Source organism: Pseudopodoces humilis, chromosome 4, assembly GCF_049639895.1.
Source record: "Pseudopodoces humilis isolate 2021_Gansu_Grassland_sample_001 chromosome 4, ASM4963989v1, whole genome shotgun sequence".
NCBI lineage: Eukaryota > Metazoa > Chordata > Aves > Passeriformes > Paridae > Pseudopodoces > Pseudopodoces humilis.
The window spans coordinates 58,046,267-58,064,909 of record NC_142203.1 but is presented as its reverse complement, the minus strand read 5'-3'; the positions used below and the strand labels follow the sequence as shown (position 1 = coordinate 58,064,909).

Here is an 18,643-nt window from a genome sequence, read left to right as displayed (position 1 = left end):
TGTTTGGAATGGATAAATATTTCTAGCAAAGGTTCTGTAACTTTGGGTAGAAGAGACATTTTCCCTCTGAAGGGAAGTACTTGTTTCGGGTGAAGGCTTGCAGGTTTTGTCTGAAGAGACCTTTTCTACTCCTTTGGACATGTTAGTGAAATGTCATTTTCTTCAAGTCCCCATAGAAGTGATTCCTTTCGTCTTTTTCCAGGAGTGTGTAACATCTTGCTTCTTGACAGCCTTTAAGTTACTTCTGGTGAACACTTTCTAGGAAAGCATTGTGCTTCAACTTTTTACCTACTACAAACTTCACATACTTTAATAGGAGAATAATAGATGGCTAGGTTAAAAAAAAAATTACAGCCAAATGTTCGTTCAGTACTCTGCATTGTTGAGAGTCAGTGGTGGTGAAGGTGTCATTTGATTTCTGGTGGATTAAATTACAGCAGCCTTACCAGTGCTTCTGAGCTGAAATTTCCTGAATTGTTTTTTCTGATATCGTTAAAACATTTTAAAGGTCATATTTACTAACAACAATTTCTTTCTTTAAAACACAAACAGATAAAGAGGAGGAAAACAGTGTTTCATAATTAGGATGCATATCCTGGTGTGATAGTCAGTACAAAGCTTCTACATCTTTAGCCTGCAAGAGCAGCAGGTGTTTTTGTTTAAACTCCCAGTAAGTTAAGAAGGGTAGGTTAAGTAAAGTGTCTGTATTAGTGCTGTCATTGTTTAGACCAATATCTGTGTTTCTAAATGTGTCTAAATTTTGGTGCTTGTAACAGTAAATCTTACTAAAAAGCCCTCAGTGGAAAGGCTGTGTTTGTATCTGAGCAGTGCTGGGATTTAAGGGCAGGCCTGCTCTTATGAGTGTTTCTGGAGACCTTTGTGTTTCCAGGAGGGTTTCAACTTCTTTGAATGCTTGAACAATGTACTAACAAATTGAAAAGTGGTAATGTTGTTAGAGTAGCTGGTTTGTCTGTTTTATTATTACTTTGCATCAGTTTAATAGAAAAGCTTTCATTGGGTGTTTTTCTGCTGTAATTAGTACGAATTCAGGTATTTACAAAGAGTAGAACGGAGTAGGTTCAGGCTCTTTCTGTGTTCATGTGTTAGATTTTTCCTTAGTTCATGGATTACAGACAGGTTTGTTTTTTTTTTCAATGCATGCTTCACAGAAAAGTGGAATTAAAATAATCTCGCTTGCAGTTTCTTTGGGACCACCAATCCAACTTCCACTTATTGGGAATGAACCAGAAATAAATAGAACTGGTTAAACTTTAACAAAGCCTTTCTTTTTGAGAGAAGGCATTTACAGAAACATGCTGTGACTACTAAAAACCAAAAGGAAAGACAGAGGAAGGAGCTCATGATGTGTGGGGCACTTCCACTCCCTCTCTTTCAACAGGGTGAGAGTAGGGAGGAAGAGTAGTTCTTGAACCTGATCCTGTTCATCCACTGTCTTTCCTCTCTGTGCACTTTACACTGACTGCCTCTTCAGCCTTGACTCCTAACTGCCTGGGAAATATCCCACTGCAAAGTCAATGTTGGTGTGTGCATGACTTTTTTCAGGGTAGAGTATGAGAGTACTACGATTATGCTGACTGCATTACCTGCTCTAAAACATACACTATAAACAAATGGAAAAAATAAGGGACGTTCCTTTTTGTTTCCTGTAAGATGAAGAGCTTTTTAAAAATTATTTATGAAACAGCATTGTTGATTAGAGTCATGTATATATTGCTTCACCCTCTCCCTCCATGTCTAATCTTCATGTGAAAATGTTTCCTGCAGTACACTTCTTCAGTATTTCAAGAATATTAGATCAATTTTTAACATTGGGGGGAGTGTGGGTTTAAATTGTTTCCATTGTATTTGTTGTATAGCACCTTACTTGTATCTGTCTCAGATTTTGTCTCCAAATCTAATGCTGGAACGGCATATGAAATTCAGTTTCATTGTCTTGTATCTTTACCTCTGATTTAATGCTTGAGCTGAAATCAATATCATGCTTAAGTAAAATCAAAAAGAAACCTCCTTATTCTGCTTTTCAGTGATAAAGCATTGAGAGCCAAACCTGGGCCACCTGTTGGACAGACAGGTGGATTTAGGTTGAATTTTCAGCATTTTATAGATCTCATGCTGTCCTGATTCATGGTGTATTTGCTGAAGGAAACATCTTGCTTAGGGTATATACCATGTCTTCTTACAGAAGGTAAGAAGGCAGTTCATGCAGACCTAGCTCTTTGGCCTTGTGCTTTATTATGCTGATTGAAAAACAGACCATAATGCACACTGCATATGCGCCTGGAACACTGCATATGTGTCTCACTCAGTGTTAAAAGTCTGACATACTGTATATTGGTAACTGCTGCAGTTTCCATGTCCAAAATGCTGCACAAACATAGCCGTTCTACTGGATCACTTGGGTGACAGTGAACTTCAGCATGAACTCACTGGTGGGGGAGGTGAAAGCAAAGAGGATATGAGACTTGTCAGTTGAGTCATTTGAGACTAGGTCTTGAGTTCATGCCACTAGAGTGCACTACTTCCTTCTCACTTACTGAGAGAATGCTTAAATTTGCTGTTAAGTGCTGCAGGCTCCCTGGTGGGGGGTTTCAAAAATTGCTGCCAGTTTACTGAGTAGTTTATGTTGGTCTTGATGGGATGCTGCTCTGCTTCTGCAGCTGTCCAATTATATAGTTCTCTTGCTGTCAAACTATAATGAATGTTGTGGCGGAATAGCAGAGGGCTTGTAAACTAACTTTTTATTCCTCTTTGGATTTTGCTGGAGATGAAAGAGGTATGTATGGAAGAAAGGATTAATCGTATTTGTAATTAAAGCAATTTCTTTGAGATGTATTATTTTTCATTACCAAAACTTTCTTGATAATGAGATACAATATTTTACATATATCATTAAGTTCTCTTTTTCCCCTGCACAGGTTTCCACTTGAGTGGCACAGTAACAGAGCCTGCAATGCAATCGGAGCCAGAAACTGTTTGCAATGTAGCTATCAGCTTTGATCGTTGCAAGATTACCTCAGTGACCTGTAGCTGTGGAAACAAGGACATATTTTACTGTGCCCACGTTGTGGCACTCTCTTTATACCGGATCCGCAAGCCAGATCAGGTCAAACTGCATCTTCCCATTTCAGAGACACTCTTTCAAATGAACAGAGACCAACTACAAAAATTTGTGCAGTATTTGATCACAGTACACCACACAGAAGTTTTGCCAACTGCTCAAAAATTAGCAGATGAAATTCTTTCTCAGAATTCAGAAATCAATCAAGTCCATGGTGAGTTTGATACTTGTCCTTCCTTTTACTTCGTTTCCTCATAGGTTTTGAGCTTTTTTTGTATGTCAGGAGTGTGACCTGCCTAATTGTCTTCCATGCTGAATCATTCTGTGATTCAATGATGTTTACTAAAGAGGATTCTTCTGTTGAACCTTCATGTTAAGACATTTAGAAAATGGTTTTCTTTGGAATAGAGAAAAGAACTCCTAAGCAGTGAGCTTGATGTCTTCAGCAGTTCAGTTAAGTGACCTGCTCTGCTTCCTGGTTGTGTTTTCCACAAACCTAGTAAAAACTGAGTAGTGGTGATCTTTGTATAGCCATATTGCTTAGAGGAACTCTTTTGTCAACTTACCAGTGGTGTCTTGTTATTTTGTTCTTTGTACTAGTTTTCTGACATTTTGATTGCGGAATTTTGTTTTAATGGCAAGGTGTAAAAGCAAGTAGGTAACTGCTTGAAAAAATTCCATTTTTTCATTACTTAAATATAGTACTATTAAGCTTTGGGATTTGGTTTATATATGATCTCAGAAGAAACATAAAAACATGTTTTTTTCCTGTTGGTTCGGCAGCAGTTACAGCATAGAAAAGGTCCTGATCTTTCCTACTTTCAGCTGCACATGATTTTAATGGCTGTTTTTTGCTGTTAACAACTTGTGTTTGTTAAAGGATGCTGGATTTGACTTGAGGCTTCTGACATGGCTTTTTTATGGATCCTGCTGAACTGAGAGCAGATAGTTGTGGGTTTGAGGTGACCCAGCTAGCTTATTAGAGTCCTTAGTTCCTGTAAGGTCACCTGGTAGAAATGTCCTCTCAGGTGGCCAGAGCTGTAAGTATAAGGGCAACCTGGGGGGGAAGAATAAGTTACCTAATATCTAAAAAGAGCTTTTTTTTTGGTTTGTTCTCATTTTCATTGACAGGAACAGGTCTTGTATTAAATGTTGGAGTCATGACCATTAGTCAAAGAACTTGCAGTACAAACAGGATCAAGATGCTTAATACTGAGATAAAGAAAACCATGTGTATGTTAGTTTCAGTGTAGGCAAAAAAAACCCAGATCTTTTTAATAACGGGGTTCATCTGCAGCTTGTGCTCCTCCTTGTGCTTCTGTGACCCTAACAGGCCCAGACAGGTGATGCTGCAAGAAAGTGAATTTCAGGAGCGCTGGTCTTTTTTTGCATTGGGGGCTATGGGTACATGGCCAGAGGCAAGGCAGTCACTGTAGTTGTTGAGTGTAATGGTGACAGTGGAAAGGAAGTGAAACTAAAGGAGAAGTAGGACATTAAGCAGTAGAGGAACATGCTCAGATGTTATAAGATGAAAGCATGTATCATATGGGAGATGTTAACAACCTGAACATTAGTGAGCTAATGGGTAAGGAAGAATTAGGATGAGAGAGAGATTCAGTCTAGGGCCATTAGAAAAGAGGAAGGCAGGGGTGGGACACAAAGGACAGGTGTTAGAAATACCTATATTTGCTATACTATCGCTAATGTAAGAGAAATAGAAAGCTGTTACAGACTTGATAAATGAGAAGGCTGTAAGTTAGACTAATCATAGGCATGTTAGTTTTTGTCAGCTCTTTTCTTACTGTCAGAATATCTCATTGCTCATTATTATATTAAGTAGTTCCAGAGAATTGATATTTGTATCACTGAAAATAGTAAAAAGTTTATTTCCTGCTCTAAGTTGATAATCAGTTATGACATTTCACAGTCAATTTGAGTAGGTTAGTTTAAAATTATCCACAGAACTGAAATGTTTCTTACAAATGTTTCTGTCTTCCTAGTAAGTGAGATTGCAGCATGTCTTTATTGACTGTCACTGCTTTCTACTAAAATACCAAAAGCCAAAGTAGAAAATCTGGGCAGCATAAGAAAATGAGCTGCTATTACCAAAGGAGACTGGGTTATAAAAGACTTTATATAGTTTCCTGCTTTTCCTCTCAGACTCACATAAAACCATGGTCTGAATTTCTTATCATGTTCACAATACTAAAAAATCGCTTAATTCTTTCAAGGAAAAAGTGAGTTCTTCTTAAGAGAAGTGTTCTTCTGGGATTCATACCATAATTCTGTTCTTTTGATCTTTAATCAAATTCCTTAGATTAAAAATAATAAAGTTAACAAAAAAAAACCCCTATGAGAAATAAGCAAAAGAAATGTTTCTCATTCTGATATCATAGGGTGATGAATGTAAGATCACCATTTACTCTCTCATATCTCCAGTGCTGCAGATACTGAGTTTGTAGTGCAAGACTGTCTTGTAGACCCGTCTTGCTTTTGAACAGTTTTACCCCACTGGGCTGGTGGTTGAAGAGAAATTATATTAAATTCTACTTGAAGGTGTGAGAAGTGAGAAGAAAAACTTGGAAAAACTTGCTTATTGAAAATAGAGGAGACCTAGCACAGAAACAGCTGAAACAGCTTTCATTAAGTGAAATTCTGAATCTGGAGCTGGATGAGGAAGTTCTTTTCAGTGTTGCCTAGAGGTAGTTCAATTTCAGTGTTGCTCTATATAAGGCTTCCATTTTTATTTTTTTTTCTCTGTGTTCACTGTACTAGTTCTAATTTTCATATATTTTCAATGATATGCAACAAGAGTCAACTCCTGAATAGTATTTATTTGTATGTTTGAATGGTCTGGATGTGGAAGAGCTTTGCCCACAGCTGTCTTGTTGCCTTCCTTATGAGCTGGCTCATGAGAGAAATGATTAGATGGAACAACATTAGTACTCTCCTTTAAACAGAAAGCTAATTGGATAATGGTTCATCAAAACTCTGTGTTATGCAGCATTCAATGACTGTCTTTGGCCCCTTTTGGGATAATTGGGGAAATTAATGAAGTGACTTATATTGACACAGGTTTTTAATAACCAGCTCCTCTGAGTTTCTTGGTGGATGCAAATGATGCAATATCCTTTCTTGCTTCATGACTGAGCCTTACTGCAGGAAAAATAAAGAGGATGCTGTTAAAATCACAGGAATATGTTGGCTAGTTGCTGACTTCTTCAGGAGAGACAAGTGATTTATTTGGAATATTTTTCTGTATTTGTCATGCTATTTCCACTTGGTGGTGATTGCAAGAGTGCTCTGCATATTTTTAGAGCACAAAAGCATCTCTTATTTTTAAGAAGATACTGTGTTCTGATTTTCTCATATGACTCTGCTACAGCTGTTCATGTTCCTGATGATCTCAAAAGCGGAGTTTTGTGGTGTGTAATGAATACTGAAGACAGCTACATGTATTAATACTGATACCCTCCCTGCTAGTTGTACAGAACTGCTAGCTTCTTACTGGTTTTTAATTTGGGTACGCTCTCACAGGAAGCTGGGTATAGCTTTGGGTCCTGCTTAGCTGACACTTTTTTCCTCCCTGTTAATTTTTGTACCATTGTAACAGAGGAAGTGTAGTCTAGGAGGAGAGCAGTCAGGATGACAACAGATTAGCAGCTGGATTTGTCATTTTAGATCTGCCTTTTCATAGGTATGAAACTTCAGTAAATTGGTTGGAAGGCCAAACTGTGTTCATGAGAATTTGTGTAGAAATAGCAAAGTAACTGCGGTCTGGGTGGAGGGAGAGAGGGAAGGTCTGTTTTCATGTTAGTCTCTTGGGTTTTTATTATGTGCATAGTGAAAAAGGCTCTGCTGGTTTTGGAAAGAATTACAGACAGCCTGGCAAATCTACTTAATTTTTACCTTTTAAGCTGTACTGTTTCTTTTTCTGAGTGTTTACTGCTGCAGTTGGAATCTCTGCTCTGGGAGGAACTATACGGATTTCTCTAGACATTGTGCCATTCTCTGATTCTCCAACTCACAATAAAAGTAATTTGCCTGTGCAGACCCACATACATATGAACTCAAATTTAAGAGGAGGGATCTGGGAGGAAGCAGATGAAGTTCATTCATCATCTGAGATGGACAGGCACCTTGTTTCTCTCTCTCTTGTTTTTTCTGTGTTTTTACAGGCAAGTGTGGGTACATCTTCAGCAAACATTAATTTGTAATGTATATTAGCAGTGCTGGAGGAGGCATTTGAGAGGAAAACATCTCCAAAAAAAAAAAACTTTCAAAAGCAAATTTCAGAATATCTAATATTGTTGCTGTAATTATGAAGTTCAAAGGGACAGTCTGGAGGTACTGGTTAATATGTGTTTAGATGTACTTAATGTAGTTAACTGGAATGATGGGGGTTTTAGTGGAAAATTGCAGGGTAAGGTAGGGCTGTACACCTCAATGCAATGTATCGAGGATCAGCTAGTAAAAAGAATGTGTAATGTCAAAGAAGATAAATTATTTTTTAAGTTATGGAATCTTTCACATGGCCCTGCCTGAAGTGCAAAATTTATTGAGAGTCTAATTGAAAAAGAAGAATGTAGGAAATGGCAGATGAATTTCCTTTTAAGAAGAGTGAAACTGAAGTGCTTCAGTGCTTAGTATGAGAATTGTTTGGTGACCCAGATCTGGGAAGGAAGTAAAAGTAAGAGTAGCCAAAACTAGAGAAATTTAAGAAACACAAATAAAAGTAAGTAGTAGAATGTGGGGGAAAAAAAAAAAAAAAAGAAGACTGGTAGCTGCAAAGTAACATGAAAAAGTAATTTTTGAAACTAATACTTTTAGGAAAGATTTTTTTCAAATACCCTAAACATCAATATAAAACTTGGTGCTTAAGAAAATAGTGAGATTTTGTTAAAATGCTAAAAGACATAGAAGATAAATAATTAAAGTATGCTTATGTATACTGATAAAGTTCTTCTGTCTTCCATGCACAAACAAGTTTTGAAATGTACTGCTTATATGATGATGTGGATTTTAGCAGGAGAGGTTAGATTTTGTTAGTAGATAATACAGCATGTTTGGCAGTATGTACAGAGGGAACACAGAATTTTTTGATAAAAAACTTGTTGAGATTTTATTAACTTTCCTTAGCAAATTAGCATAGCCTGTTCTGTCTTCAGATTTTGTATTGTCATCACTGACAGCTTCATAGCATTTGCTGTTTTCCTTTGGTGCTGTGAGCTGCTGAACAGGTGTTAAATAGCTCATCCGAAAGTCCTGAAGTTGTGTGATTTATGTCTAAACTTGGAATCATATGCAGAATCAAAGGCTTAATAATGCTTTTGAATCATTATTTTAATGATTTTTTTTTTTATGTGATTATTGTTTAGAATAATTTGAGCATACTAAGTTTATAAAATCAATCACTATTCTGTTGTGAATCAGCATGCAGCATCATTGGTTTCTAGCTGGGGTTTTTTCATTCTGTCTTCATCTTCACATAGTACTCAGTAAGTTATGCTTTTAATTTGTAATTATTTTTCCATATCTTCTCCTTATTGCTGCCATGGAATGACATTTTATAAAATGTAACTGATCTATAGCTCATTTGTATACTTAAATTAATGACATTTTTATTAGAAAGTTCAAGAAAATATCAATGTGGATGGCTACAAGTGAATAATTTGGCATGACTTTATTTGAAGTCAGCTCTTGTGATACTTCAGAAATAGGGATCAGGGAAGCAGTTTGCCTTGTTTTATCGAAATCGACCTGTTAATCTGCACCTGAGTAGTTGTGCAGTATAAGAACTTCTTAGTCCATTTGTAGTCATTGCTCCCTGCTTGGTTCTATTTTGTGAGGTTAAATTTTCCATGTACGGCACCAGTTCTTGAATGTTAGTTGCTCATTTTGAAAGCAGTTGCTTTTAAATTGCTATGTAAATTAACAAAGTGTTTATTTTTTACGTGCTTCTGCTTCTTCAAACAAAAGTTGATTATAGTTAACATGCAACCTGCTATGACCCTAAATAGAAAAGGTTGCTACCCTGTTTTCAAGTACTATTAGGTGTTCAGTGTCACAAACAGTTGTGCGCAATATTCCTGCTTTGACTGCTCAGATTGCAATTTAGTAATTGCAGTAGAAGACCATGAGTAAGTATATATATCTGTGTGTATATACTGGTTAAAAATACTTTATTTATTGTATTTAACCGTATGTACATGATGCGAAGAGTGTTTCAAAGACTAGTCGTGGCAGAAGTTTAACAAGCCAGAGGCTGGCGAGAAGGAGGTTGTTATGTTAGTTTAGTGTCTATAAACTGACACAGTTTAATTACAGGTTTTAATATGAGTATAATTATACAGTACTTTTCACTTTCATAGTTAAAATGTGAACTCACTTATCCTCATGACATCTCTCTAAAGCATGTGAGTAACACTTAACCCCAGGTTACAAGCGGGAAACAGGATTTAATCTTGGGACCAAAATGCCCTGCAGAGTTTAAATTGAGGGCTGCCTATGTTCCTCTTTCCTCTCTGCAGCCAAGCTATCCTTCTGCCAAAGCGTTGCTGGTGCGCATTCAGGGCTGTGCCATGCCCTGAGCAAAGCTGCTGCCTATGGGTTAAACCTTCAGCTCTGCCTATGCAATGTTGAGCCTGAGCCTTCTTGAGAGCAGCTACTAGGGCTTCTCATAGTCCCTAAGTCCTTCCTTCTCCTGCTCATTCAGATAGTTCCTTACCTATTCTCCCAGTCCTGTGTTTTCTGAAGAGAAGTGCCAGTGTAGAAATCTCATCCATGATCTCTTTGAGTGGAAGAGGAAACAGGCTAGATCAGTCACCTGACTGTAGGTGAACCTGGTGAACTTGGAAAGTGCCTAATAGAGAGACATGGGAGATGATCATGTCTTGGCATTCCTAGACAAGAATGATGGGCAGCAGAAGCTGAGGCTTCTCCAGCAGCATCAGTAGAATGCCTGGCTGCTGCCTTGATGGGAAGGTGGCAGGACTTGTGCCTGATCAGACAGTCCCCAAGCCACTGCTATTGCTGAAGGCTGCCAGCAGGGTTAAAGATGAATGAATTGCAGCTGTAGCTGGTGCTGGTTATATTTACACTGAAATTTCTTTACAATTAAAAATTTTGACCATACTGAATGTTCAAAATGAATATGAAGAATTACCATACTGAATGTAATGAATATGAAGATCTATATAAGATCTTGTAAGGAAAAAATCATTCTGAGTTGCTGTAGATGTATAGTGTGCTGAGGAGCACTGTAGAGCTCAGACCCTTGGCTTGGCATCTTCAGCTTTTGCAGTCATCTGACCTAATGGCTTGCAAGTAACACTGGTGTGAGTATAGTGATACTGTGCTCCTGGTTAAGATATATTTGAGATCGTACGGGCAGGAGTAGCCTTGGTGGAGGTAATGCTGGTGGCCCTGGATAACAGGCACGCTTGCTTTTGTAAAGAAAACCTGCTGTTGAAGAATCTGTGGTAGCTGTATTGCTTTTCTAACCTTGTAACACAAAGTGACAGGTGAGCTTTTGATAAAGTGTAAGCAGTTGCGGAAGGATTTTTTTTTACCCTGTAAATAGGGAAGCTTAGCTGAGGAATACTGGGCTATTTTCAATTCAGTTTGAAAATAACTGTACTAAGATTATTTAAAGATAAATCTCTGTTGAAGTAAAGAACAAATATAAGTGTATTTTGTATACTGTTGCTTTTATATAATTCCTCTTCACCCTCTTTGTGTTTTAGAGCAATGAAATATTTAAACTGTTTGCAAGGTGATACTGCAAACCTGGGTCTGTGCAACAGCTGCACTGCTTATTCCTGTGTGGCTTGATTTTCCTTTTTCTCTTGCTCTTTGCAACCAAAGATTTATCAGTATGTGTTTCATGTACTTTCAGAACTGAAAGCCCTTTAAAAGTAGTACATTAAAGATTGAAGCATTTGCAGAGGAGCAAGCTTTTCATTCCTTGATTTTTATGCTATCTTGAGATTGATCCCTGTCTTCTGAGACACTGTTGGTTCCTGTGGAATGCAGCAGAGTATATTCACACCTGCAAAGACACAATTTATTATTAATTAAACATACATATGTGTATATTTATATACAGCAGCACAGTGTTCCCAGCTTCAGGCTTGAAATTAGAGGCAGTTTAGGAAGTTGCTTAGCTGGAACATCTTTTTGTTTACTGTCTCAGCAATTTGTAGATAAGGCATTCCTCTGACCCTCTAAATCTTCTGTTTGAATTTTCATTGAATAAAAAGTTCAGCATTTCCTGTGACCACTTAAAAGCTTCACCTTCATGGCAGAGCTGCACTTGCAAAACAAAGGCTTGAATTGATAGAATCAATGGGGCTTTTTTCCTATACACCATAGAGTTTTAGCTATTTTATTTTCCTTCCCTAGTAACGCCTTGAGAGGCTACCTAGAACAGAGACTAGACAATGTTGAAGGAATAAAGTAGGTATTTATTAAAAAGGCCTTCAAAGGATCCATCTTGGGCAGTACAAGAACCCGGACATAGCTACATCAAAGATGGATAACGAGAGTTTTCGCACTTTAATAAGTTTTTGTCCATTTACATATTGGGGTTAATTGTCCGATTACAGCTTCAGGTTATGAAGTCCCATCCTACTTGTTTGCTCTCTTCAATTCACTGCTGTTTATACTTTTTTGGGCCTGAAGCTGCAACGGTGTTCTTGGTTCTCAGGCTGGAAAAGGATTGTATTGTCTAACTAAACTGTGAGGAGAGCTTGCTAACACACTGTGAAGTTCAGAGTTATATACCAATGCAGTATAGAATCTGGAAAATATGAAGGCTAAAACTTAAGGCATCACTGGCAGTATTTTCCTTTTTTCTGCAGAGGTAACATGGACACAGATCTCAAAGAGAGATATTGTGTAATGTGATTCAATTTCTACAAAATCTTTGCAAAACATAATAGAGATAGAGATTATGCAGTTGTGATAAGTACAAAATAAAAATGTTAAGTCAATTTGGGTCTCAGCCGTGCTTAAAATAACTTAGGTCAAGGTGGGGCATCACCATGCCAGACATGAGTCCAACACTCTAGATAAGTACTTTTCAGCCTGTTCAATTTGAAGACCTTTTAAAAGATGTCCACTGGAGGTGCAGAGTTCTTCATAAAAACACAGTTTACTAGGTTGTGCAAGAACTTGGTTTAGTTAATTCTGTCATTCTTTAAGAGAGGGAAAGTCACTGATATGATCTGCAAAAACTGCATTGTGGCAATCTGTGGGCAAAGCACAGCCAGATATGAATCTAGTCATTTCAGTTGACACTGGGCTAATTCGAGTAGAGTTGCTTTAAATTGACTCTGTGCAGATGACATTGCCTATGTAAAAATGCTTCCTTTGAAAGCAGCGAGGTCTTTAAGTATCTGTAGCTCTTAATTATGATGGAAATGCATTTAGTGCTTTAAGATTATGTATTTGTTTGGGGATTTTTTTTACTCTTTGTTTAGCTTTGCAGAGCCATCACAGCTCAGAGGAGGCACCAAGGTGATGATTCTCCTCATGTTCATCAATAGCAGCGCTCACTAGCAGTCACTTAAACCTGAGCAAGATTGCTGAAGGTACAGGAATTACACAGGTGTTTTGGGGAGAGTGGTTTTAACATCACAGTGGTAGAAATTTAATTCAAAGTCTTGATTTTCCTTGTAAAATCATTCTAGTGTAGCTGCTGAGATGGGAAGAAAAACCCTTACCTTGATTCTAATGTTTTGTTAGAGAAGACAATATTATGTATTTAAATGCCTTTTCATAGGTAGAATTTCTAAGTGCTTAAGACTACTGAGGAGAAACTTAAGTCTATTTTAAAGACTGTTTAGAATAAAATCAAAGCATCCAAAACAGGAGAAGAGACAAATCCAAAAACCTCTGCAGGAGTCTTCTTTCCCTGGACTCAAGGACCTCTCTTCTTCATATAGAACATAATGATTTCTTTTCTTGCTGTTTGCAGGTGCTCCTGACCCAACAGCAGGTGCTAGCATAGATGATGAAAATTGCTGGCATTTGGATGAGGAACAAGTCCAAGAACAGGTTAAACTCTTCCTTTCCCAGGGTGGATACCATGGATCAGGGAAGCAGCTCAATTTGCTTTTTGCAAAGGTGTGTTGAGTACTCTGAACCCTTTTTCTCTCCCCTGTTCTCCAAGCCAGTCTGTACTTGCTTGCATCTTACTCATAGTTCTAGATTCTGCTGTTCTAAAATAACACAAAGTCTTGGGAATACAATGGCAGCTTGATAATGAGTTGTACAGCAGTAGACTACAATCTGATGTGTCTTGATCAGTGTAAGGATATGAAGTAACACTTCAATCATCTACAGCTTTGCTCTTCTCTTCTTCCTTCCCACCCCCAAAATGTTGGAAAATCTTACAGCAGTTCATATAATACCTGTGGATTGCTTGTGGAAAAATTCTCTGAAGAATTGCAATTGGATACTGAACCCAAAATTTTGCTAAAAGTTGGGAAGGCAGACTGTTTTTTCTACTTAAGAATTTCCCATCACACATATAAATTGCATTTCTAACTTGACAGAAGGGGAATATTTAACACTGCAGCATATTGTCTGTACTGCGATTTCTTTGCTTTTTTTCAAGATTGTATTAAAAGACTCGTTTCCTAGGTGCGAGAGATGCTAAAAATGAGAGATTCAAATGGAGCTCGCATGTTGACGTTGATAACAGAACAGTTCATGGCTGACCCTCGTCTGTCGCTTTGGAGACAACAAGGAACTACAATGACTGACAAGTATAGGCAGCTCTGGGATGAACTGGGTAAATTCACAGAATCATTTAGGTGTTCATATGTATAATAAAAAACCAATTACATATCTGGAGTCGAGAAAAACTTCTATTGTGGTTCTAGGCTAAGCAAATTAGAGTTTTCTGTAGTTTATTCAGTTAAGCTTGGGTGAAATCGAATTTCTGATCTACAGCATGAGACAGTTGCAGTTGAAGGAGAGGAACAGTAAAAGTACAATTCTGTTGCCCTGAAACTTAAAGCATTCTGATAATGTTTTCGTAGTTTGTTACTTTCCCATGAAAGTTCTATAAACATAAGTTGTTTATCACATTCCTTCTAAGAAACGTCTTTTGGTGTACGTTTCACATGACCAGTGTGCTTGGGAAGGTGGTAACTTAATTATACAATCCCTGGTCATTGTTGAGAATCTATAAATACTGGAGTCAGAGAATAAAGTGACCTTTTTCCTGTTCTAACACTGGGAGACATTCATGTGAATCATTTTGTGTCCTTTAGCGACACAATTCCAAGACTTTTTAAGGACTAGAGGATCTGGAAGGAATAAAGCAAAAAGTGGAAATGTAGCTACATTTGAGTGCATTTGAGGTGAAATATATAAGCCTCTAGTGCTCAGTTGGAAAGGTTGAGGAAGAAACTGATTCACAATTACAGAAGTCAATTACTGAGCAAGAAAGGAGATGAAATACAGAGGACTAACTATTAACATTGCTTTACAGGAAAGGTTACCTGATACATGACTTTGTTGTACAATTAAGAGAGTAACACAGGCTGAAACGCGAAAGGAATATTTGAACTGATGAGTTCTGAAGACACTTGCCTGTAAAGTGTTCAGGAACTCACTAATACAGTTTTTTGAACTACTACTTCAGAAGTTTTCAGAATCTCTTAAGAATTTCATCACAGAATCATAAAATGGTTTGGGTTGGAAAGGACATTAGAGATCATCTAGTTAAAACTCCCCTGCCATGGGCAGGTACAATTTTCACTAGACCAGTATGCTCAGAGCTTCAAACAACCTGGCTTTGAAACGCTTTAACAGATGGGGTATTCACAGCTGCTCTGGGCAGACAGTTCCAGTGCCTCACCATCCTCACAGTAAAGAATTATTTTCCTAATACCTAATCTAAATCTTTCAGCTTTCAGTGTAAAGCCATTTCCTTTTGTCTGATCACTACATGCCTTGTAGAAAGTCCCTCTTCAGCCTTCTTGTAGGTCCCCTTTAGTTACTGGAGGATACTCTAAGGTCTCCCCAGAGCCTTCTCTTCTTCAAGCTGAGTAAACAACTATCTTAGCCTTTTCTTGGCCAGTGCTCCATCCCTCTGGGTCATCTCTGTGGCCGTTCTCTGGATCTCCTCCAATGGGTCCTTGTCCTTCCTGTTTCCACGCTGCTCTGGATGCAGTCCAGGACACATTTGGCTCTCTGACTTGTGGGTACCCATGGCTGGGTCATGTCCAGCCTCTAACCCACTAGTACCACCAAGTACTTTACTGCAGGGCTGCTCTAAATCCCTCCCAGCCTCAACCTGTATTGATACAGGGTGTTATCTGAAGGGAAAATGAATATAACTTGAATGTGAATGTCAACAGTATTTAAAGATGGTGAGGTGAGAGGAAAGAGGTAAAGTAACCACAAGCATTGCTTTCCTGGATATAAAGTACTGTAACAGACTACTAACTAGTAGACTTGCAAGTGTGTCGAAGATTAAAGACAACCTGAATTATTTAAAATATAGTGGTAAATCTAATTCATTCCTCTGAAAGGTAATTCACTGAGTGTATGAGTGAAGGGATTAACATGTCTGTTTTAGCATTCCAAACATTACTACAGGTGTTTTGGAGGCTTTCCTAAAGCAAGCTGAAGACATACATGGCCTTAATGAAATTGTCCTGTGATTCATGGAACTTGGAGTAGAAACCTGTGTTCTCATCTGGAAAGACATTTCAAGCCTAGACTTAGAGAAGTCTGTTTTGATGTGCTCTGGTCAATATGGCTGTGCCTGACTTACATGGCAGAAAACATACAAACATTTAATAACAAGCAAAAATTTACAGATGATGTCCTATAAGATATTACGTAAGAATTGCAAATAAGAGAGCAAATATCATAATGCTCTTATCGTAATATAAAGATCCAAAATCAAGATAAATGAAATCAAATCCATGTAAGAGGAATGTGCTTCATTTAGAAAAGAAGTGTCAAATGCAAAACTTAACTTTTGCACTCTTACAGGTCAAAAATGACCATGATTGAATCACATACTAACTGGTGGGATAAGATTGGATGTAACCTGTATAGCAAAAACCATGTTCCATTCTAAACTAATTGAAGCACTAGGCTAATAAACTGCTGATTATATAGTTGAGATTACAGACTTCTGTGATCAAAATCCTTAATACTACAGCAGGCAAAGCTTTGTTGGAGTCTAGAAACAGCTGCAAGTTTAACAACCATTTTTATGATCCCTTGTCATGTTTTTGCGAAAAATAACAGTTTTTGCCAAGCAAGGCACATGCCTAGCTGGACATACATGGAACAAAATTGTATCCCACCATACTGAGAACTGGAGGATCTCATGCTTTGTTGCTTATGTGGGTTGAGTTGGTAGATGGTGGGAGAGGTAGAAATGTGTTCTCCAGCTGTTACCTGTAGCAGTCTTGCCACATGCTGTCAATAAACAAAAAATTTTTTTAAAAAATTTTTGTACTGGCTCCTCTTGTTTTATCAGTCTTGTATTAACATCATTTTATTGACAGCACCTGTCTGAAGGTAGAGAAGGTGGAATCTATCTGCCTGCAGTATCAGATAACAAATGCTTTTGGATTAATTGAATTTAGTTTACCTCTATTTAATCAGAATTCTAGATGTCGCTCTCAAAAAGCAGTCTTACCACTACCTGAGACCACATTGTTTCAGTCCTGAACTGCTGTGACAACTCTTAAGAGTATCAAAATATGTTGATCTTCTACCATGGTTTCTGTTGCAAATACATTTCAGTCACACTAGGTGGGCAGTGGGCAAAGGGTAGAACTTAACTTGGTTCTTCCATCTTCAGATAGTGTTTATGTTTCTTAAACTATTTCTTCTCCTTACTTATAGAATTTATTGTTTCCTTCCACTGGTGCGTAGCAAATTTCCTCCAAAATGCTGTTAATTGTGTTAATCTCTCCAGATTAACTTCTACCTGATTTGAAGGCTACAAGCTTTTGCAGTACTGTTGCTAGGATCTTACTTTGCTTGAGTTTCCCTGTTTTCACAGTAAGCATTGCTTTTTCCATGTGAAACTTGCATCTCAAAAAAAAAAGTGAATGTGCAAAAGGTTAAAGTAGATTTTAAGGGAGACCAGAGTTACAATAGCAGACTACAGTGGGAAAAGCAGGGTGGCCCCAGCAACATATGATCTGTTCTAGTGGAAGTAAATCAGACACTGAGTTTAAAGAAAGCATGCTATTGTTATGTTATAAAGTAATGTTGGCTTGTTGTCTTCTAGGATGTCAGAGAACCAAAATATCAATCGAGGGAGTGAGACACAGGCCTCTGCATTTTTAATGTTTTTTATTACCTGTTCAAAGTAATCTGGGAGAGGTATATATGTATGTCTTTTAAAAAAATCTTTTAGCTATACTTCATTTATGTCACAAGTCGGTAACAATTTGTTTTGTTAGGGAGAATTTTAGGGCATGAAAAAAAAGTAAATATAGACTCTGCTTAATAAAGAGCAGACTCTGCTCTTGCTTGTCTTGGTATGCTGTCTGCCAACTGCTAGGCATATGGCCACTTTGTCAGTTCCATCTTGGCATAGACTTTTGAGCATACTTAAGTAACTTCAGCTTTGCTCCTTGACTGAGTCATTTGAGTCTTTCATTAGAATTTAAGTGATGCTTCCTGCCTGGCATTGGGTATTGGCAAGGATACTGGAAGGATATGCTGAGCTTTGGTCACCATTCTGTTCAAGTTTGTGGTAAATTGCTGATTTCAGTAGAAGTCAGATTGGGTTTGAGGGTGCGGATTTAAAAACAACAGCAAAACTCCACACACCTAACCTAAAAATGAAAAACCCCCTAAAAATAAAACCACTAAAACCTCCACTCAAGACCCCCAAATAAAACACTTTAGGTCTGAGTCTGGTAATTTTTTAGTACAAAGTCCTAGTTTTTTAAGCAATTCATGATTCAAAAGCCTCATGTTTACAAAAAGAGCCTTCCACATAATTAGGCAGTTTTTTAAAACCTCTAGATAGGGAGTAAGACTGTAATAACTGCCTAGCAAATTCCCTTGTTCCCTTGTTGTAGAATAAGCTCTGTGATACTTATGGAATATCAAGGGTACACTATTGGAAAGGTTACAGGTCAGAGCTCTAAGGCTTGCTCAGATACTTCTCAAACTAGGAGAATTTAGATGCAATTTCAGTGATGCACTGGTGATCACTTCCAGCTCACCCCAGTAATACATGAATTCCACTCTGCAGAGTTTAAAGCAGAGTTGGAATTCTTCATGTTGCTCTTTAAATGATATCCCAGTACATAAGTTTCACATGTTGGTCTTAAGGTGTTTGACTTAACGGTGACCACGGTTGAGGTGTTTGGGATTTCATTATGATTAATTATCTGAAGCCCCTTGGTTTGCCTTTTAATTAAATTGCCTTGGTAAAATGGGGTATGGAAATGCACAGTAAATACCTGCTGATGCCTATTGAGACAGATTTGAAGAAAAGGTCTGTTAGCTGTCTTTGTAGTCTAGAAGAAAGAAAGAAAGAAAGTGGACTGTGTAATCTTAGTA

The 18,643-nt window shown here is 37.8% G+C and overlaps 1 protein-coding gene across 3 annotated transcripts in view; it reads left to right on the top strand.

The window, feature by feature from the left end:
• ZSWIM6 (zinc finger SWIM-type containing 6) overlaps positions 1 to 18,643 on the top strand; it is a 120,958-nt gene that overhangs the window by 68,453 nt on the left and 33,862 nt on the right. For 2 of the 3 annotated variants that reach the window (XM_014260456.2, XM_088054233.1), the window contains exons 2-4: positions 2,937 to 3,293; positions 13,059 to 13,207; positions 13,727 to 13,877. In XM_014260456.2, the coding sequence (XP_014115931.2) occupies positions 2,937 to 3,293; positions 13,059 to 13,207; positions 13,727 to 13,877 (657 nt within the window). The remainder of the gene's footprint in view (positions 1 to 2,936; positions 3,294 to 13,058; positions 13,208 to 13,726; positions 13,878 to 18,643) is intronic. The other variant, XM_088054234.1, reaches the window with a different exon arrangement.